The 21,150-nt window shown below is 34.4% G+C and overlaps 1 protein-coding gene across 3 annotated transcripts in view; it reads right to left on the bottom strand.

Moving 5' to 3' along the window:
- The window catches only part of LOC111507300 (putative inorganic phosphate cotransporter), a 58,828-nt gene extending 42,114 nt beyond the window's left edge, over window positions 1–16,714 (bottom strand). The window contains exons 1-2 of one of the 3 annotated variants that reach the window (XM_023162590.2): window positions 16,553–16,714; window positions 5,666–5,826 (exon numbers count right to left, since the gene is read on the bottom strand). In XM_023162590.2, the coding sequence (XP_023018358.2) occupies window positions 5,666–5,717 (52 nt within the window). In that variant the 5' untranslated portion in view covers window positions 5,718–5,826; window positions 16,553–16,714. Of the gene's footprint in view, window positions 1–5,665; window positions 5,827–11,245; window positions 11,367–16,552 lie in introns of those variants that run through there. The other 2 variants (XM_023162593.2, XM_023162591.2) reach the window with 2 other exon arrangements.
- Between the last annotated feature and the right edge of the window lie 4,436 nt (window positions 16,715–21,150).

Below are 21,150 nucleotides of genomic sequence, written 5' to 3'. Positions count from 1 at the left end.
CGTTACAGCAATCATCCTAGCGGGGTGAATGCATCAGGTTGTCATTCATGGCGTATTGAAAAATTTTTGTAGTGAACGAATATTCAATGCAAATTTCTTTTCCCCTAAACTCAGTGACTTGGCAAGTGTCACCATACTATACCATTCAATATCCTCTTGTGAAAATCAATATTTCAATGAAAAATATTTAATTTTATGTTTTATGAATCAGGTCTGAGATACTGAAGTGAGTCAAGTGGCTGGTGTTCTATGACTTATAATTTCATGTTAATAGTGAAATGAATATCGACAGGAATTGCAATGAATGTTACAAGTTCGAACTTTTATTATTCAAAAAGGTGTTGAAAGTTTTGAAATCTATGAAAAAACAAATGAATTGAAAATGATCAAAATGTTATGTCCGGCGTGGTATTAACTGGGAAAGTAGTTGTTTTCCGCCAGATGTTTACCGGAGCCTACTGTTCAGGTAGTTGGGAGAGACTGATATTTCGAAATTTGAATCAGAAATATTTATTTTCTTAGACTTATGTACTTCTACTTCATAGTTTTCATTTTTGATTTCTTGTTCAAATAACTTGTGGCAACTCAGTTCTTACAGTGATGAACAAATAGGTCATCTTAACTCTCAAACTGAGAAAGATTAAAGAGCAAAGCAATTATAAATTTTATTTAGAAGTCAATATAATCATCAGGTTCAACGGAATCAGACGCAGATCATGAAATGTTCCGGGTATATTCCTTGTTGACGACGAAAACAACAAACAATCGTATGTCAATAGAATACATAATTAGTTGCGAATAAGAATAATTCAACAGCGTACAGAATAGTTTTCCATTACGTTATTGATGAGTTCAATTTGTTAGTTTTTCTTAAAATCTATGAGGTAAGATGCCATTTGACATTATTCATTTTTATACGATTTTAAATTATACTACAATGTTCTCAAATTTTAAGGATTGATGATGAACTTCACTCATATGTAAGCATTCGTGTAGTCATAGTTTTTGTCATCAGATATATGAATCAGTCAATATCCTTCACCCGTATAATTCCGCCAAACAGCGCCGATGTTTTTAAGAAAATGGATTCAAATTCTACCCAACCTCTACTTCAAAGTTGACTATGGACCATGGGGGTGAAAAATGTTTCTAGGGGATGAAAAATGTTTCTAGGGGGTGAAAAGTGTTATAAGCAATTTTGTTATATAAAGATTTTTCTGGGAATCAATACTGTTAGACACATCCATGAATCAATTGTTCAACCCATGTTTTCAAACGGTTGTACTTGAGAAATTATTCTGGAATAAACCAATGAGTAAGAATTTACTCAGGAAGATAGCACCTGGAAGTGAAAAAAAGTTACTCACAAAGAAGTTTACCCGAAGCAAGTACCAGCGTAACTCCTATCAAAAAAAAAGGAGCTAATTCTACAGATATACTTGACAATATAACCCCATTTTATTCCTTCACAAACTGGAGAAGTAATACCAGGACGTGAAGAAAAAGAACAAAGGGTTTGCATTTGAAATTTGGTGCAGGGTTCAATAGTTCTCTAAGTGACAGTAGCGGCCTGATGACTTCGACAATTGCGTAACTATCCAAACGTTACACCCATGCTCAATCCCTAAAGAGATGGGAAGGAATCAAATGATGCAATTTTGCCAAGATCACCCTGGGCGACCCTGAGAAGCTGGCGCAGAAGAAATATATGGCAAAGACTAGGAAAATATCTACGCTTGACAGTTGGATTTCTGACTGACCACTGTCACCTAAGGAAACACCTTCATAATATAAGGCTAGTGGACACACCTCTATGCAGGATGTGTCAACAGGAAGATGAAACTGTCAGGAATGTCCTATGCGAGTGTCCGGAGTTATCGTCAGTAAGAGACTGTGTTTTCGGCGAGTCTTGGCCAACACCTGCAGATATAAAGGAGATTTCTTCCAGTGACCTGTCCACGTTTCTGAAAAGGACAGGATGGACGATGACCTAGGAGGACAACTCCTAGGTCATCGGGGCCTACACTTACCCTCCCTACTCTACAGATACAGATACAGAAGTGGCAAATTAGGTCAGACATGAAATATTTCTCCTCGGTTGAAAAACATTGTTTCGAAGATTAATTTGTTACTGCCAATCTTATAGGAAATTCACATATGTAGACTTTGCTCAACTGTGTTGAACGAGTATATTCACTAAGTGTATATCTGGTTGCACGAGTTCATGTGAACTCTTGGCTCTTTGATAATTTAAATTTCGAATGAATGTTTTCGTACAGTGAGAATACATCAATATTATTACAGGAAATATCATAAAACTTGATATATCTTTATCTTCCCCAGACTACAAAAAAGTCCTACGTCATTCATGTTGGTGTGTTGAAAATTTCGGTTTGGTAGACTTGGTATATTATTGCTGTCTGGAATTTCCACCATATGAGTCAGTCTCAAGTCACTGAGGAGTTGAGTATAATTTCGTCTAAACAAACCACCTGGTTCCAGAATATAACTATTTTCAATGAACACTAGTTTTCCACTACATGTTTGGAAGTCAGAATTCCCAGTTTCTTCTCAACTGGTCACAGTGTTGATTCTCACAGTTCTTCATGAATACCAGGTTGAATGATTAACAAAAAAATCCTGAGTGTCAAGAAGAAACTGATTCATGAAAACTATATCTTTTTGGAATACATTTTGAGAGTACAATAATTTTCTTGGTCCAAATATTGACTGATGATGCTGACATCATTATAATACTTCAACCAACCAACCATTCTAGAGTATTACTGAAAAGCTGATACATTCCTTTCAATTCAAACAATCACGGTCATTCACACTTCTGGATTGTGAACTTTGTTCATTTACGTCAAAAAAATTCCTAAGATGTGGTGAAACACCAATTATTTATTCTGGTTAAACCTCTATTGTATCATTCATTCTATATTTGGAATTGTCTGACAACATGATTTCGTTTCAAATATAATGAATGCTGATATTTACTGAATGATATGATTCTTAAATATTCAACGAAAGTCATTTTTTGTGGAGGAAAAAAAATCGGTTTTTTATCGACCTTTTTTTGGGTAATGGTTACCTTCCACAATCTGAAAAAATATAAAAATTATAATGGAGAACTTTATACAAGTGTAGAAGGGCAAACTTTTTAGTTTACCCCGATAAGTTACTGCGTAAAAAACAAAGTATTTTTCACAAAGAAAAATCTTCTATTTATCAGTAACTTGTCGTATTTCACAATTTTGCCTATCAAAAAAATATTAAGAAATTATACTTATCTTTTACGTTTCGGAGGCCAAAATCTGCCTCCGTCTTCAGAAATGGATAAAAAATCGAATTAATATGCAGTTATTCCTTTTTTGAGAGCTTATTTCTTTACTTCTTCGACAGATGTCAAAGAAGTTTTGAAATATGAAATTATGTCAATGTTGTTGATTGACAACTGAAATATTTGATGTAATACAAGGTACTCTCCGATATCAGTTTGTTGCCATTTCGTCACTATCCAAAGTTTTCTTCAAGATGGGTAGCCAAGTACGATCTATTTCTAAGGAGCTATTCGAGATACAATTCTCTCCAGACATGAGAATATATTCTCATACAAATGCCATACAAATGGCAAAAAACCAATAGGAAATGAGATATTTACAAAAAAAGCGCAAGAAACCGATTTTTGTGCCCTTTGATCTTGAAATTTAATAGTTGCGTACACCCTACCATATGTAGGTTTCCAAACAACTTTTAGGGTGTCAATATACAAGTATTTACAGACTTACAGCTGGGTATCTCGAATTCCGAGGTGAACTTACTATACATTTTATTTTGGAAGTCAATTCTATAGAATGTCTATCAATATGCAAATGCTAATGCAGAATGCAGAAAAATTAATATTAATTGAATTCTTTGGTAAAAAAAGATTTGTCAATCATATAAATCTTTTAGTCATTAATATGACAATTCTCCCAAGTGAAACAACCAAACTTTTGGGTGTTCACGTTGACACTGATTTATCTTGGAAATTTCATTTGAACCATGTGGTTGCAAAACTTAATAGCAACTTTTATGCACTATTGCAACTACGTCAAGTTTTGAATGTGAAATCTTTAAAAAACATGTATCATTCTATGGTTCAATCTACAGTCTCATACAATGTCATCTTGTGGGGAGATTACAGATCAGAAAAGAATTCTTCGCCTAATTTTTAATCTAGATAGAATCGAAACACGTAGGCCCTCATTTAAACAAAGTAAAATTTTGACTACCCCAACAATTTATATCTATGGTTGTTTGGTCTATACGTGGAAAACTATGAATGTCTAAGAGTCCAATTCTCAGTGCCATCAATATCCCACAAGATCAGGAAATTCAATTAAAATTGAACAACATAGGACTTCAACCTATGAAAAGTCTTCCTTTTTGGCCGGAGCAAGACTCTTCAATTGTCTACCTACTACTCTAAAAAATTCTTCCGATATCAAAAAGTTCAAAATGAACCTCAAAGAGTTTTTGATTGATCGGACTATTTATTCAGTGGAAAAATTCAACAAAAGTGACCGTACATAATGTGTGTATTATTTATATGTATTTGAAAGCAATATTGTTTTCGTATTTCACTTGATGCAACTCCGTTATATTTTATTCTGCATATTGTTGTTATAAATGTACTTGTATTTGACGTTTCCTACACCATAATTGTATGATCTAAAAGGAATAAAAAAGTATTTTTATCATTATCTACGGGTCTCCCACAATCTTTGACTTTTCAAAAAATGATTGAAAAGGATTCACTTGAATTCAGTTTCAGACAGTGTTGCTGCGAAATCTGAACAAGATTTTTTATATTACCACTAGGCGATGTTTCGTAATCAACAAAATGATTTGCTTTAGGACAGTGGTACAAATTAGTGTCATTGGAAAATTGAACCTAGACTGACTATTTTTTATCACAACACATTGTTTTCTGTCACTCAAAAATGAGTAAATGAAGTCACATGCCTCTATACTGAAAATTTAGTGCACATCAGACTAATAAACTGTGAATATTATTCTTCTGGTCCATCTGGTTCCATTTAATTCCATTATTTCAGTTACAGGAATTGCTTGGTTCATGATTTTTCAAGAGATTGAATTGTATTTATATGAAATGTGTGTCTCAGTTCTCATGTCTTTTCTTGAATAGTTACTGAAAGATGAAATATATTGGCATAATAATTATTTTTCAATAAGATAGTCAGGTGTTCAAGAACTATTTTTGTGGAACTTCACGAGTCACATCATGAAAAATTCCATTAGAATGATTCACTCTGACAATGCGTGAGGTTACATGAGATGTTTTCATCACCTTATAGTCGCCTAGAGAAGTTGAGAACTGAATCTCACAATATCTCACATTTATCAGTCGGGAAATATCACACTGATCATTCGTGCTTATTACGTTGAATACTTTTCATCTGAGTAACAAGTTTTATAGTGTTTGAACTAACTTTTCTAACCTAAAAATCTCAAAAATATCTAATTGCCTGTTTGGCAGGCATTGATTTGCAATTGTAGACTGATCTGAATCGTTGAAGGATGTCGGAAGATTTAAACATTTCAAACTTAATGAACCTAGATAAAGTTTTGAAAATAACATTGGTGGAAAAATACTCACTTGGAGGTTGCACTTTTTCTCTGTCGTCAAAACTGTCCATTTCAAGTTTCATCCTGGAGTTCTTCTGATGTTTCAAATAATTTAGTTAGATGTCTTCTGTTCGGAATGTCTCGGGTTGTTTACTTCATAATGCTGGTTCTTGCGTGCGTGAAACGGAACAACTGAGATTAAGATTGTAAATCAACAACTTCATTGATAAACTTTGAGTAGAAATATATATATAGTGATATCAGTTTTTTGTAGGGGCGGACTCGATTTAATCTTGACTGATACGATAACGTAATACGGTAGAACTTAAAGTGCTTTATGTAACTTGTGTTGTATCACTGATTTAAATCTTGGAAAACTCACATGTCTATCTGATCTTTGACGCAAATGATTCATCTTAACAGTATTATGCAATTTTGAGCAATACGATATATAAGGTCCAATAAAGACTTTCGAACTTTGATAATTTATAATTGATTTTTGCAAATCACCATGGAAGTATGTGCATGTATCACGTGTTATTGAATGTAGTGAGAGGACTGGTCATGAGGGGATGTCCACAGGGAGGAGTCTTATCACCAATTCTCTGGAACATAGTTCTGGATACCCTGATTAATCACCTCAACAATAATGGATTCTACAAAATTGCATATGCAGATGACATAGTTATTTTGCATACCGGCAAATTTATGAACACACTGTGCATACAGCACAGGATGGGCTCAAATTAATAGAAACATGGTATAAGAAACACTCACTGTCGATCAATCCCAAGAAGACTGAGATGGTCCTTTTCACCAGGAAAAGAAGTTTGCCGGGCTTAAAACCTCCCAAAATCATTAAAAGCAAACTAAACTTCTTTGGAGAGGTGAAATACCTTGATATTATCCTCGACAGGAAGCTAACATGGAACTGTCACCTACAGAGTAGAGCAAAATGAGCATTTGTGGCTTATGCGCAATGTCGGAGGACAGTGGGACGCGCATAGGGTTTTCCACCTCGTGTGGTCTCCTGGATCTACACTGCAATAATAAAACCTATGTTAACGTACGGAGTCATTGCATGGGGACCGAAAGTTCTACAAGCAACGGCCGTCCAAAAATTATATGAAACACAGCGACTGACTTGTTCAAACATCACAGAAGTCACGAGAACAACTCCAACCGCGGCAATGGAATTAATTACGGGTCTGACCCTTCTGGACCTGTACGTTAAGGAGGTTGCGTTAATGACTGTGTTACGATTGCGCACGGCTGGTGTAAACCTCGAAGTAGGAATGGGTCAATTGAGGCTGGGCCTATGACGAGGAGCGCTTACTGCGCAACCTTTGCTGCAGGCAACCAGTAATGCAATTGAACCCAGGTTTGTGTTTAATAAACCCTACAAAATACAAATAAAACAGAACACAGAGTTAGATGCTACAAATGCAATACGCATATATACAGACGACTCAAAAACCAAAGAAGGCTAAGGATGTGGAGTGTACTCCAGATCACTAAGCCTAAGGATTAAGTGGAAATGGAAAAAAATACCAGCGTGGTCCAAACAAAACTGGCTGGTATCTGACACAAAAGAAATAAACAAAAAAGGCATTTCTGGCAAAAACTCAACAACCTGCACTGACAGCAGACAAGCCCTATTAGTCTTGTACGTGTAACCTCACGTGTAACCTCAGGGCTAGTACTAGAGTGTCACCAAGATTCAGCCAAAGCCTCGATAGATAATAACATTATACTAAGGTGGGATAAAGGGCACGTCAGGAGAAAAAGTAATCGCATTGCCGACTTTTCAGCCAAGGAAGCGGCTGGACTAAGAATTTCAGGACCTAGTGGCACCTACGGCCTGATGACTTCGACAATTGCGGAACTAGCCGAATGCTACACCCATGCTCAATCCCTAAAGCGATGGGATGGAATCAAAGGATGCAATCTTGCCAGGATCACCTTGGGTGACCCTGGGGAGCTGGTGCCGAAGAAATATCTGGATATGACCAGGAGAATGAATCTACGCTTAACAGTGGATTTCTGACTAGCCACTGTCAACTAAGGAAACACCTCCATAATATGGGGCTAGAGAACACACCTCTATGCAGGATGTGTAAACAGGAAGATGAAACTGCCGGGCATGTCCTATGCGAGTGTCCGGAGTTATCGTCAATAAGAGAGTGTGTGTTCGGCGAGTCTTGGCCTACACCTGCCGATATAAAGGAGACGTCTCTCAGTGATCTGTCTACCTTCCTGGAAAAGACAGGATGGACGATGACCTAGGAGGATGTACAATGGATCACATGTGGCCTAAATGCTACTCTACAGATACAGATAGAGAACACGTGTAAATGATAAAATTATTTTATCGAAATGAGTGTTCTGTTCAGGCAACTTTCCGCGCGCTTCGCTCATTTTACGGTCGCAATAATTGTCCTACCGAGAAGATAAAATTCAAGGGAATCAGGACCTGAAAGTGAATGACCATAGACAACAACGTGTGTTCGCTGAATGGGCTCTGGAGCAGTTGGCAACTGACCCTAATTTTCATCGAAAAATCATCTGCAGCGATGAGGCCCATTTCTGGATGAATGGGTACGTGCACAAACAAAATTGTCGAATTTGGGACGATACCAATCAACATGAGATTCAAGAGCTTCCAATGCATCAAAAAAAGTCACTGTTTGGTGTGGATTTTGGGCTGGCGACGTAATCAGTCCATATTTCTTCGAAAATGACGTTGGCCAGGCCATCATTGTCAACGGCGAGCACTATAGGTCGATGATTACTGATTCATTTTGGCCTGAATTGGATGACCTGGACACCAATGACATGTGGTTTCAACAGGACGGCGCTGAGTGCCACACAGCTCATGCCACATGCCACAGCTCTGCACGAGTGATTTGAGGGCATGGTCATCTCACGTGGAGGTGATGTAAACTGGCCACATAGATCGTGCAATTTGACCCCGTTGAAATTTTTCTTGTGGAGAAAGAGAAGCCGTGACGTACAATAGATCTTTTGAACGAATTTGATGATATCTCACACACATTGTGTTTTATTTGAATTTGAAGATAAGAAGCGTTTAATGACCCTATATTAAAATGTGAGAAAAATTTGTTGGACACAAAACTGAAAATTTCTTATTTAATAATATAATTTCAACGCAAGAAAATTCGACTGTTGTACCGAATAGTTCAAGGAACATATCATTCATGCAATGCACATCCAATAATTGTACTTTTGATATAAAGGAAATGTAACTTTTGTATAAGAAAATATCCTAAAATTAAATTTCTACCTTTACTTATATATATATATATATATATATATATATATATATATATATATATATATATATATATATATATATATATATATATATATATATATATATATATATATATAATCTAGAAAGGTTAATGCAGTCAAGCTGCTGGAAAATAATTCCATGAGAATCAAAATAAATAAGTGGAACCACCTATTGGCGTGACACCCAAGTCAACTTGCCAAGTTTTTATGTCAGTGTTGGTGGTTTGAACAATCAACCGACATACATACAACAGCGATACTCTGCTGCTGCTGGACGAAGGACAATGCACATATGGTAAAATTTAATATACTTTTTAGTAACTACAAATCTCTTCTTTACATCATTCTTTGTTTGCTTGAGTTTCACAATCAATAACGTTCCCGAATCTTCAATATCATCTAATGTTACCTGTCTGATTTCACAAATTCGACAAGCTCCTGCAATCCCAAATACAACCTTGGCCATTAAATAAACTTCATAGGGAGCATTATTTGAAAAGTCACTAATATGTGTACTCGTAAATATCGCTGCTTTTTTGGGCGTGTAACCTTTCCCATTTTGTTTCAGAAATGTAATTAGTTTGAAATATTTTGAAATTTCTACATTATTATTGGATTGTAACATACTTTTAATCATGGAATAATACGACCACACTGTTGATGGCTTTTGTTGTTGTGTCAGTTCCGAAAAATGAGCCAATAACACCGTCTCCGAGAAAGAACTGCATGTGTTTTTCATCTTCCATTCCATGAATCTTGAATACGCGGTTTCATAAATTTTTCCGCGATTTAGCTGGCAATAATTTTTGTGACGCTTTTGTGACATTTTTCAAAATAACTACTGACCATTAAGTTCGCAATTTTTGAATCAAATCACAGAATTAATTCGACAGATATTTGATTTTCTATTGACTGGTTTCCTAAAAATTCAAATTTCACATCGATAATTTTCTGACTTCAACATATTGTAATAATATGTTTTTTTCAATAATAAATCGTCGTTTTTTCCGTCACAGAAAAAAATTGTGTATTATACACAGGAAAAAGATTACATTTCAGCTCTCGGTTTTTTGTCTCCCGAAGCGAAGCGGAGACACAACCTCAAGCTAAAATCTAATACTTTTTTCCTTTGTATAATAAATAACTATTGCTCAAATCCTACTATACCCTACGGGAGTTTTACGATGATGCTCACTTTCTTGTATTGTGATAAAATTTTGCCTTTGTCAACTTATTTTATGTACTATTCACAAATTTAATTATACATATATTTATTTTAGATTATAATAAGCTATGTAAATATATTTTCTTACGATGATGCTCACTTTTTGTGTGGTGAACATTTTCGTATTTGTCGACTTCTGGTATATAAAATACTATTTGTCGATTTAATTATGTACTGACTTTAGATTATAGAAAGCTTTGTCAATAAGAATATCTTTTCAAACTGGGTCGTAGAGACACCGATGATGCAGAACTCAGTGGACGTTCAAATAAGGCAGTAACACCAGAAAAAAATCTATAAAATTGTTTTAAATGATCAAAAAGTGGAGTTGCCTGAGTTAGCTGATATTGTGAAGATATCAAAAGAACGTGTTGACTTTATATTGCATGCGCATTTGACTATAACAAAATAAAACCAACCAAAAGCACGAAAAAAAAACGTGTTGATGATTCTGAGCAGTATTTGGCCATGTTGAAACAGAACAAACAGTACTTTTTGCATTGATATGTGACAATGGATCCATCACTTCAGTCTGGAATCAAAACGATCGTCATCTGAGTGAAAAGAAACTTCGTTACCTTGTCCAAAGCGTCCTAAAGCACAAAAATAGGCTGCTTGATCAAGACAAGGCACAGTGTCACAAATCAATGAAACGATGTCAAAATGACATGAAATGGGCTTTGAATTGCTCCCGCATGTACCATATTCGTCAGATTTGGCTCCCTGTGACTACTGCCTGTTCTACAGGCAGTACTACAAAACTTTCTACAAAACTTTTATTGAAATGTTAGAGCGACGCTAGAATGATTTTGTGGCTGATGAATAAAGCCAATTTTGAATAAAAAAAACATTTATTTTCTTAGGCCCTTGACTTTTCAGTCCAGGTGTTACTGGACTGAAGAATTGAATGCGAATTTTAATCTCCTGTTCTGTCAAAATCACCAAATTGTTATTTGATTCCACAGAAACACGGAATTTCAAAACTATATCAAATTTCAAGTCTGATTTTATCAGCAGGCTAGGTATGAACTTTATACATATATGCTTCTTTGATAAATCTAATTGGCTTACCGAATTTCAAAAAGAGGCCTCTAGTCAACTGTTTCTGATGTATAACTATCCGAGTAACTGTTCGGCCAGGTTGGTAATTTGATAGTTGATAACAGTTGTTAACTATTTTTGTGTCTATTATTTTACGAAAATTGCAGTGAATATTTATAGATTATAATAAATCATACGTGGGCACAGGTAGGAAACTCGTGATATAATTTATATGGAACCCATGTGATTTGCATTATATGATTTTTTTTCGTGTAAATATCGTCAGTGTTTTTTCTTACCCTTCTTTCTTTTTTTTAATGAGTGACTATAAAATTTCTTGCATACCTCGAGGTTGATGTTCTGAAACTAAACTCACAAATTTTTCCATGGCTTTCATTTTGATCAATACGAAAATTGATTGGAATTTTGCAACTATAGTTTTCACAATTATTAGTTTCTGCTCTGAAAAATCGTTGAAGTTTTCATCTAAAATAACATATCCATAGATCAATTTCTCTCATTTTTTCTAATTTGTTTATTTTTCAAAAATGTTGATTGTAAAGAGAAACTCATTCCTCCTCAAAATATTTTTTTTCGTAGCATATGTTAGACTAGGTATTTATCAATTGAATGAAGTAGATTAAGTGCCTCTTTATGGTTGAGGGTGGATAAAGAACCATTTTAACCGCTGGTATTGATGAATAGGGAAAAACTTTTAGCACATTTATATGTGGGTCCATGAGGAGCATATTCCAAAGTTATTTTGAAATATACAAGGTGACTCCCAAAAAAGTTACATACGAAAGTTATATTTTTTCTTAAGGAACATTATGAATTTTTTTATATTTTTGGATACTATAGACAAAATAAAGGTGAGTTACTATTATATTTTCCATACTTAAAACTGACAGTTTCTGAGAAATTTAAAAATACAGACCATAATTTAAAAATTGTTTTCACCCTGTAACGTGTAACTAACTGCTCGTGATTGAATGTATTGCTCAGCTCAAAGGTTAAGTTAACTATCACATGAAATTTTTAATGCAATATTATTCAGAGTGGCGAAAAAAATTGCCTCAAAATTTGGACACACATTTAATTAAATAACTTCTCAAAGTTGAATGGAACAACCCCGTATTTGGTGGCATAATTTAACGCAAAAGTAGATTTTCTTCAAAACTATATTAGAGTTCTCTATAACTATCTTTTCTGGCTTCTACACAAAACACGTTTTTATATTTTACTTATTATGTATTATTATGAAAAGCAAAATAGCATTCTTGAAGTTATTTTATCAATGCTCAAAATGGTGTCCCTTACTCTCGATGCATAGGCGAACTGTTTCTTGAAATGAGTTCTCATCTCTGGATAACATATTATGCCATATGGAACGAAACGCTCTATTTATTCGTACTTTCATATCCTGAGGTGTCGTTGGCGGTGTATCGGGAACAATACTATTGATATATTCCCATAAGAAATAGTCGGGAATTGTAGGGTCCGGAGACCTGGCTGGCCAGTTCGGTTGACCTCCCCGTCCTATCTATAATATCCATCTATTTGGATATTGTCGATCTAACTCATTTCTAACACGTCTATCAAAGTGTGCAGGAGCACCTTCTAGCTGCATCCACATCCGTTGACGAATATTAAGAGGTATATTTTCCAACAGCATACGCAAATTATCCCTAATAAATCCAAAAAAACATGACGCCGTTTAAATGATCACCAAAAAAGTAAGGGCCTACTACTTGCGTTCCAATTATTCCACCTCACACATTAACAGACCATCTGTGCTGGTGATCAAGGGTTCTAAAAATATTAGGGTTTTCATCACTGTCATAGTGAAAGTTATAACGATGAGATTGGAACCTTTGGTGTGAAAGTTGAATAACTTTTTTCGAGATCAATTGCTTTAACACCAAACTGATATTTTTGCACTCGACGCGTGTTTTGCCAACAAAGTTAGCATCCTCAGGAGAAGAAAATTGATACCTAGTCTCATGAAGAACAATAAAATTAGCTTTTCTATTTATGAAGACACACGGAATGCAGAGAGATATCTCCAAATATTAAGGACGACGGTAACCGATTTTCTTGACAATTTGCCTTTAAAGGAATATAAGAATTCAATTCAACTGGACGGAGCGCCAGCTCATTCCACCCAGGAAGTTTCCAGGAAAGTTGACAAACTCTTCGATGATCGTTGGTTAAAGCGTTTAGGGCCGTGGGATTGGCCACCGAGATCACCCGATCTCACGTCACTTGACTTTTTTTATGGGGTGTTTTGAAAGAAAGGGTATACAGTATTCCAGTGACCACTAAAGAAGAATTGCGACGGCGAACATTTCCAGCATTTATTGTGTATTATTAGTTATTTTGAATCATCCTATTCGGTTATTGTCTGTACTTTCACATGTTTTAGCCCACACAATCTTTTTTACCTAGAAATGACTGATTTTTGGTACAGTTGTTCCCTGGAAACTTTGAGGCATAGTTAAGGAAATTATTTTGTAATTCATTGGTGTTAAATTCATTCATTGGTGTTAATTCAGAATACATTTGGTTGAATTTTTTACACGTTCTGACAATGATTTGATCACTTTGTTCATGTGTATGATAAATAATTTCATAAGAACTTCGTTTGAATAATCGACATTTGCATTCATTTTGAAAGATGATTCGAAACACCGTCGATAACTCTTTGTAAATTACTTATAAAAGTAACCGAACTGCTATAAGCTTGATAATTTCACTGCGAGCTAAATCAAAATTCTAAAAAAAAATAATGTTTCTAGAAGAAGCGACTTTATTGAGAAAATTTGATGATTTAGGTATAGGAACATGATATATCATCTTGAAGCATTTTTCACCATCTTTCAATTTACCGAGTAATATACAGGGGATTTCATTTGAAAAAATGAACTTTTGACTATTTTTATGCACAATGGAAATAATAGTAATTTTAGCACGCCCTGTATGATATGGAGTCGATTTCTTGGTGTTATTTGAATATTTCGCATTGTCCAAGCTATCATCAAAATATCAACTTTTCATGAATTGAGAGTACTGATGTACTTAATTTCAATTAAGGCTATGTTTTGGACCAAATTTAGCACAATTTATTTTTTATCTCGAAAACAGTTAGAGATAGGACATTATCAACAAAAAAGTATCAAAATACCAGAGTGATTCCAAAAATGTATTAATATATGGGTGTTCCATTTGAAAAAATAAAGTTGCTAGGACTTTTTGATGGAAGTGGCAACGCCGCAATGCCGAAAATATTCTAGATCGATAGAACAGATAAGGAAATGTGAGAGGTGAAATTTTCAAAAAAATCATGCTTTGCGTTTTCCAGAAACGTCTAACCTACCATCGACCGTGAGTCACGCTGTATAAAAACGCCATTTGTGTAAAAGGCAAAAGAGATAGGTATGGAGAATCCTAATATAGTTTTAAAGGGAATCTATGTGTGTCCAAATTTTGAGGCAATTTTATTCGGCACTCGGAATAATATTCCATTGGAAATTTCATGTGGTAGTCAAGTTTAACCTTTGAGCTGAGCACTACATTTAATCACGAGCAGCTCGTTACACGTTACAGGGTGAAAACAATTCTTAAATTAACGTATTCCAAAAACACTTTATTGTGAGATTTTCACTAAATTGTTTTACAAAAACGCAACACGTGTTTCGCCATACAATGGCTTCATCTGGCGTGTCTTTCAATTCTTAAATTATGGTCTGTATTTTTAAATTTCTAGAAATCTCTCAAAAACGGTCAGTTTTGAGTATGGGGAATATAATAGTAACTCACCTTCATTTTGTCTATAGTATCTAAAAATATAAAAATATAGGGTGTTACATAAAAAAAATATAACTTTGGTAGGTTTGTAACTTTTTTTGGACTAACCTTGTATATTTCAAAATAATTTTGGAGTATGCTTCTTTTTCCCTAACTCTCTTCATTTCTCGTGAAAATACTGAGGCAAATGTGGTGGGCCACCCTGTATATATGAAAATTTCAATATATATGATGGAAACGGCCGATACTTAATGAAAATCCATAACGTATTCCAAAAACACTTCATTGTGTGATTTTCACTAGACAGTTTTACAAAAACGCAACACGTGTTTCGCCATACAATGGCCATTGTATGGCGAAACAAAGTTTAAAATTATGATTTTAGCGAAAATATCATTACGAAGTTTCAGATGTAGAAAGTTAATACTGGTCAGTCATTGTTAATATTTTAATTTCCTCACTATGAGGTAAACATATGATAAAACAATAATAAACAGGTAGAAAATCTATAAGTAGGTACACAAACATTTTTTACCTGGTTGCAATTTGGCAATAACACATGAATCCAGGGGCGTCCTGAAAGTTAGTTTCTCTTGGTTAGTAAAAGAATTGGTTTTAATGAAAGCATAATTCCATTTACATGATCACTTAAATGAAATGAATAAATACACTTTTGTCTAAATATCACTGGTAAATTCCATTTATACGACCGGCTTCGGGCTTGACCCTATTATCAAGCATAAAACTGAAGTCTGAATTTTGAAATATCGATTTTACTATCAATGCAGGAACCTTGTTGATTTTTTATGAATATCCGAGAAGATTGTGACTGCCAATAAGAGTCGTTAAATGGGCTAACTATCAGTCTTAAACATTTGAATCATTTAATTTTTTTTGGGAATTTTCAAAATCTTCATTTTGCACTTCTATAACGCGGAAGTCCTGACCTGTACTGTTCAACAAATGCGTCATACTTTATGAAAAATTGTGTTTATTCAACTGATAACGAAATAACATGAATATTCATCAATTTCTGGGTCTTGTTCTGTTTCATATTTTTCAATTGAAATAATTAAATGATCCCCAAGGTCAGCATGTAGTCAGGGTTTATTTATTAGCTAACGATTCGAAGCAAATTTTCGATTTTCAGTATGGATACGCCTCTGTTCTAGTATCAACTTTTAGATTATTTCAAGGCGATTGTTTAGCATCAGACACGTGAATGTGGTTATAGTTACAAGTGTTTAACAATTATATACGCGGTTGGTCACATATGTTTACTTATGAAAAATAACATCTACAACGAGTACTATATTTAGATGGAAAACAAAAAGAAAAACAAGCACCGACCGGGGATTGAACCCATTTTGCATGGCGGGAGATATTTGCCCCGCTAGGCTGAAACCACGTGGTGAAATCGATAAGTTATTTCGAAGGAGAATTCAACGGACAAGTCAAGGTTCGATCCCTAAGCTATCACAAATGATTAAATGAGTCCATCACTAATAAATAACAACAAACAAGTATTACCTGGTAGAGTTCTACGAGGAAGAGGGTCAACGAATTGTAGCACTTTCAAACTTTTAACAGCGTCATATTCTATTTCATTTTGACTTAAGTTGCGTCGCTTTATTTCGACTGTGAACGTTGTCACTTGTTGCAGAGACTAAGCGTGCTCACCACAGAGAGTGCACTCTACCACATCTGGGCGCGAGTTGTTTAGCTCAGTGTTGCCAGAAATGTTTTCAGTTATTACCATACAGTCATGTAGACATAACCATTTGTTATCGCACAACCCTCTGTTGTTAAAATTTTTGGCAGGCGAAATCAAAATATCTTCCCAGTGAAATAGGACGAAAAATTTACTAGTACAGTCCACGATGATTTTTTCTATGAATGGTTTACAAAACCGCCAGTGTTTTGAACTTGACAATAACAAAATTCAATAACATACGCGGATATTATCCTTCATAAATCTTCCACACATTTATATAAACACAAAGTAGCAGCATTTGCCAGCCTGATCCACAGATTAGTGAATGCTCCTTAATATAAAATTTAATAAAAGAAATAGCGATCGAAAATGGTCATGGAAGCAATCTGAAAAGTCATTTACTATCTGAAAAGCTATACAGTTACGCCCACAAAGGAAATTCACTGCCAATAACACTAAGAAACGAGAAAAAATCAATGACCATTCACTTATTTGAAACAACCTAGAATGAAGATCTATAATTTTTTGAGAAAAGTGTGAATGTAATGTATGGAACCAATAATGATTCGCATAAACCACAGGGTTTCACTAAATCCAAAAGTAGAGAGTCAGCCCTATGTGAATTTCAGTCGAGAATTGTTAATGCTCTCGACAAGAAAAAATGTGTCATGGGCCTTCTTATAGATTTCTCACGTGCTTTTGATTGTGTGGACCATGAACTGTACTATCTAAGCTTTATAGATCAGGTGTAAGAGGGGTACCACATGATTTGGTGAGATCTTATCTTATAGGTAGGAGGCATAAAGTGCGAATTGGTCAATGTACAGGCCATGATTGTGATATAAAGCAGGGAGTTCCCCAGGGATCGAATTCAGGCCCCTTTTTTTTCTTGTTATTTGCTAATGATCTAATTACGTTCATCAGTAAAACAAACTCGGTATTCGTTACAAGTTATGCTAACGATACAAATATTTTGATTGTTGAAGACAACATGGAGGCACTCCATAAAACTGCTGAGGATATATAAGATAAAATCATATTGTGGGCTGAAAAGAACAATTTGAAATCCAACAAATCTGAAACTACCACCATATTGTTCAGCAGACGTGGTCAAAGGGATTCGAATGTGGTACTATATGAAAATAGTGATGAATCAATTAGTCCTGTAGAAACTGTAAATATGCTAGGAATTGTTCTGGATTAAAAATTATTATGGAATTCACATATTGATACGTTATGTAATGAGCTATTCTATTAGATTCATGTCAAATCACTGCAGCTCTAGTAGACTCTTAACACTGTACCATGCTAACTTCCATTCACACCTTCTATATGGCATTCTCAACTGGGGTATGAGTGCTTCTGTTAAAAGGTTATTTCTCCTCCAGAAATGTGCATTGAGAATAATAGCTAAGCTAGGGTATCGTGATTCATGTAGAAATGCTTTTAAACAGCTAAAAATGCTCACAGTTACCAGTACCTACATACTAGAGGGTAGTGCATACGTTTTCAAAGATAAATCCAATTTTCAGTCCTCTCTTCCAAATCATAACCACAAAACTCGTTCGAAAGATCTAATCGTAGCAAACGCTTATAGAACTTCTTTGTATGAAAAAAGCGTAGAGTACAGTGGGTGTAAATTATACAATAAGCTTTCAATAGCTCTTAAAAATTTCCCAAATATTAATGTGTTCAAAAGTCAGCTGAAAAAAAATGCTATTTTAAAGGACTTGTTACACCATTCAAAAATTCACAAACCAACTGAACTGAGATCTTAAGCTTTAGCACATTTGGTTAAAGTGTTTACTTTCAATACTTGAGAAATACTTGAGAAATTGTGTGTCGATTATATTTTAGTGGCTTTTTTATAGTCTATAACTGGTTTCATTTATATTTTCATATTCATATGTTACTTTTATTACTCATGGATGTTTATCACGGTTTGTGTTATTCTGTTGTTTATATCATTTTGACTGACTTATAATATGATTACATATTATTTCGACTGACTTTTGTACATGACATACATTACATGTAGTTATTCACATTCATATGTTTTTACATTTACTTTTACTTTTATAATTGAAATTTTCTTTGTTTATTGTGCATTGATTTCTGTCAACTGTAATTTATTATTATTATTATTTCAAAAATAACAGACGTTACAATATGGTACAAGATAGATCAGGTGATTGTGAGCGGACGTGAGGTTCATGTCGGATATGTTTTACATAGGTCAAACTGGATAAAAAATAGAAACAGAATCCGGAATGGAACATTTACAAAACCGCAATAAATCCACACATCCCTGTCAGTATGAAGTATAAAGTATGCTTCACATACTATTCTTAGAGAAAACTTAGTTTCAACAAAATCATTGCTGACAACAACGGTTACAAGGTAGATATTATTGACTCAATTTTTTCGAAAAATCAGTCAAACTAGCCTTCACTATATCTATCTATTCAACATTGACATACTTTAGTGAAAAAACTAATGATATCGTTTGTTTTTGAAAAAAAATGGACGCCTAACGCCAACGAATAATAACTTGAGCCGATTCATATTTAAAACAATATCGGAAATAAATCCGGAGTGAATCTAAGTTGACTTATGGTTCTTTCCTTGAACTTCATATCAGCCAAACAGGGAGAATATTTTTCTAAAGAATAAAAGAAGACACCAATTACCCCTATGACGTCTTACATTCAAAAGAGAATGGTTTGAAATTCAATTCATTGGAGTGCTTAAAAATCAATAGGTATAGATATTTTGAGAATCTTTCGAATGGGCAAATAGAATTGGATACTGAATGGTTCTATTTTCTGTGTGAATTGGCAATCAGTTGATATACGTCCATGTCCATATATATTGGTTTGTGAAGTTCTTTACCCAATATTTAAATTTTTGCCTGTTTAATACCTCCAATCAGGTGAAATGATCAGTCATTGAGTGGGTAGAAGGCAAACGATTCGCATTGTTAATTCATATGTAGCTCTAGTCAGCTGCATAGAAAGAATATACCCGAGAAAGATATCGGATGCTGAAAAACGTGTTGCAGAGGTCATTTAAAACTCTTCATTTCAAAAAGGAAAATTTACAGCTCTACCTTTACAACCTACTCTTTGCTGAATCTGGTTTTTAACAAAAATTAGTCCTTCTAGAATGTTGAATTTATAATAATCAGTAATTCATTGACCTCTTTTTACCTGATTTCACTAGTGAATTGATGTAGTTGGGCCTAGCCTAGTGTTTATTATCTGAATCAACGTAGGTAGAATAAAAAATATAATAATTCAAGAGTAGTTCATCAATTCTGCAGTTTTTTAAACGTTGCATAGTGAAAATCACAGTGAACGACATTGGTGAGTTTTGATAAGAATTTCATCAAGCATCAATGAGTTTCTTTCAATTAGTATAAAAACACTTCTCCTATGATGGATAAAAAATATTGGTAGACGAGATACTTCTGTCATCAAGTAAAATCATAATACTTTCAATTCGAGGCTACTATCAGAAACTGATAATCACAATTAATGAGCAAATTCCTAGAACAGACGAAACATGGTGAATAGTAAAATCTATACATATTCTTCATGTTTTCTACTTTATCACTCACAATTTCATCATCAACCTTTTGAACAATTTTCAAAAGTACGGTCCTGTTCCAAAAACAAAATTGATGGAGTTTGTGTTGTGATGAGATGACGGAAAAAATGCAATGTAAGCCCACGAGGTGGCTCAGTTTTCTGAAGATCCAAAATAGACAAGTCAAAGGGGAAAAGTAGAATAAGCACTATTTTGTCTCGTAGATTCGAACATAATATATTGTATATGTAACTCATCAAAGGGTTAAGAGATCGGTTGGAGTTCCACTCATGAGACTCCTATTCTGATATGCGTTCGATTCTTTCTCTGAGCCTGCCCCCGAACGCCATAAGTATAATAATAATAATAATAATAATGTTTATTTCATAAGATTGAATACATTTACATATAAACCAAAAAAAATGCAGAAATAAACATGGCAAGCCACTGAAGCTCATAGAGCTTGTGTATGACAAAAAATGAAGAAATTAAAATGAAACAATAAATTAAGTTGACACGTTTTGTGTGTGATGTCAATTGAAAGGGAAAAATGAATTGAACATGAATCAGTGAACAAACATTACAAACTAAACTATCGGTCATAACATTCATCATTCATACACCATATACGTATAGCAAATGAAAGTCATATATCTTATATTTCATTCACTGTTCTGTTCTTAATATTGTCCTTGTTCACTGCACTTCTGTAGAGTCGCTGTCTATTCTATAAGGTAAGTCTTTGTTCAGAAAGATTGCGACAGTACAGAATATGGTGAACTATAATGACAGATGTGGATTAGAACATATGAATAAAAGTTCAAAT

Source organism: Leptinotarsa decemlineata, unplaced genomic scaffold (assembly GCF_025532065.1).
Source record: "Leptinotarsa decemlineata unplaced genomic scaffold, Ldec_3_MD MMD2_tig00002974_RagTag_RagTag, whole genome shotgun sequence".
In the NCBI taxonomy this organism is placed as follows: Eukaryota; Metazoa; Arthropoda; class Insecta; order Coleoptera; family Chrysomelidae; genus Leptinotarsa; species Leptinotarsa decemlineata.
The sequence above is the reverse complement of the archived record's forward strand: the minus strand, read 5'-3'. Positions and strand labels throughout refer to the sequence as shown.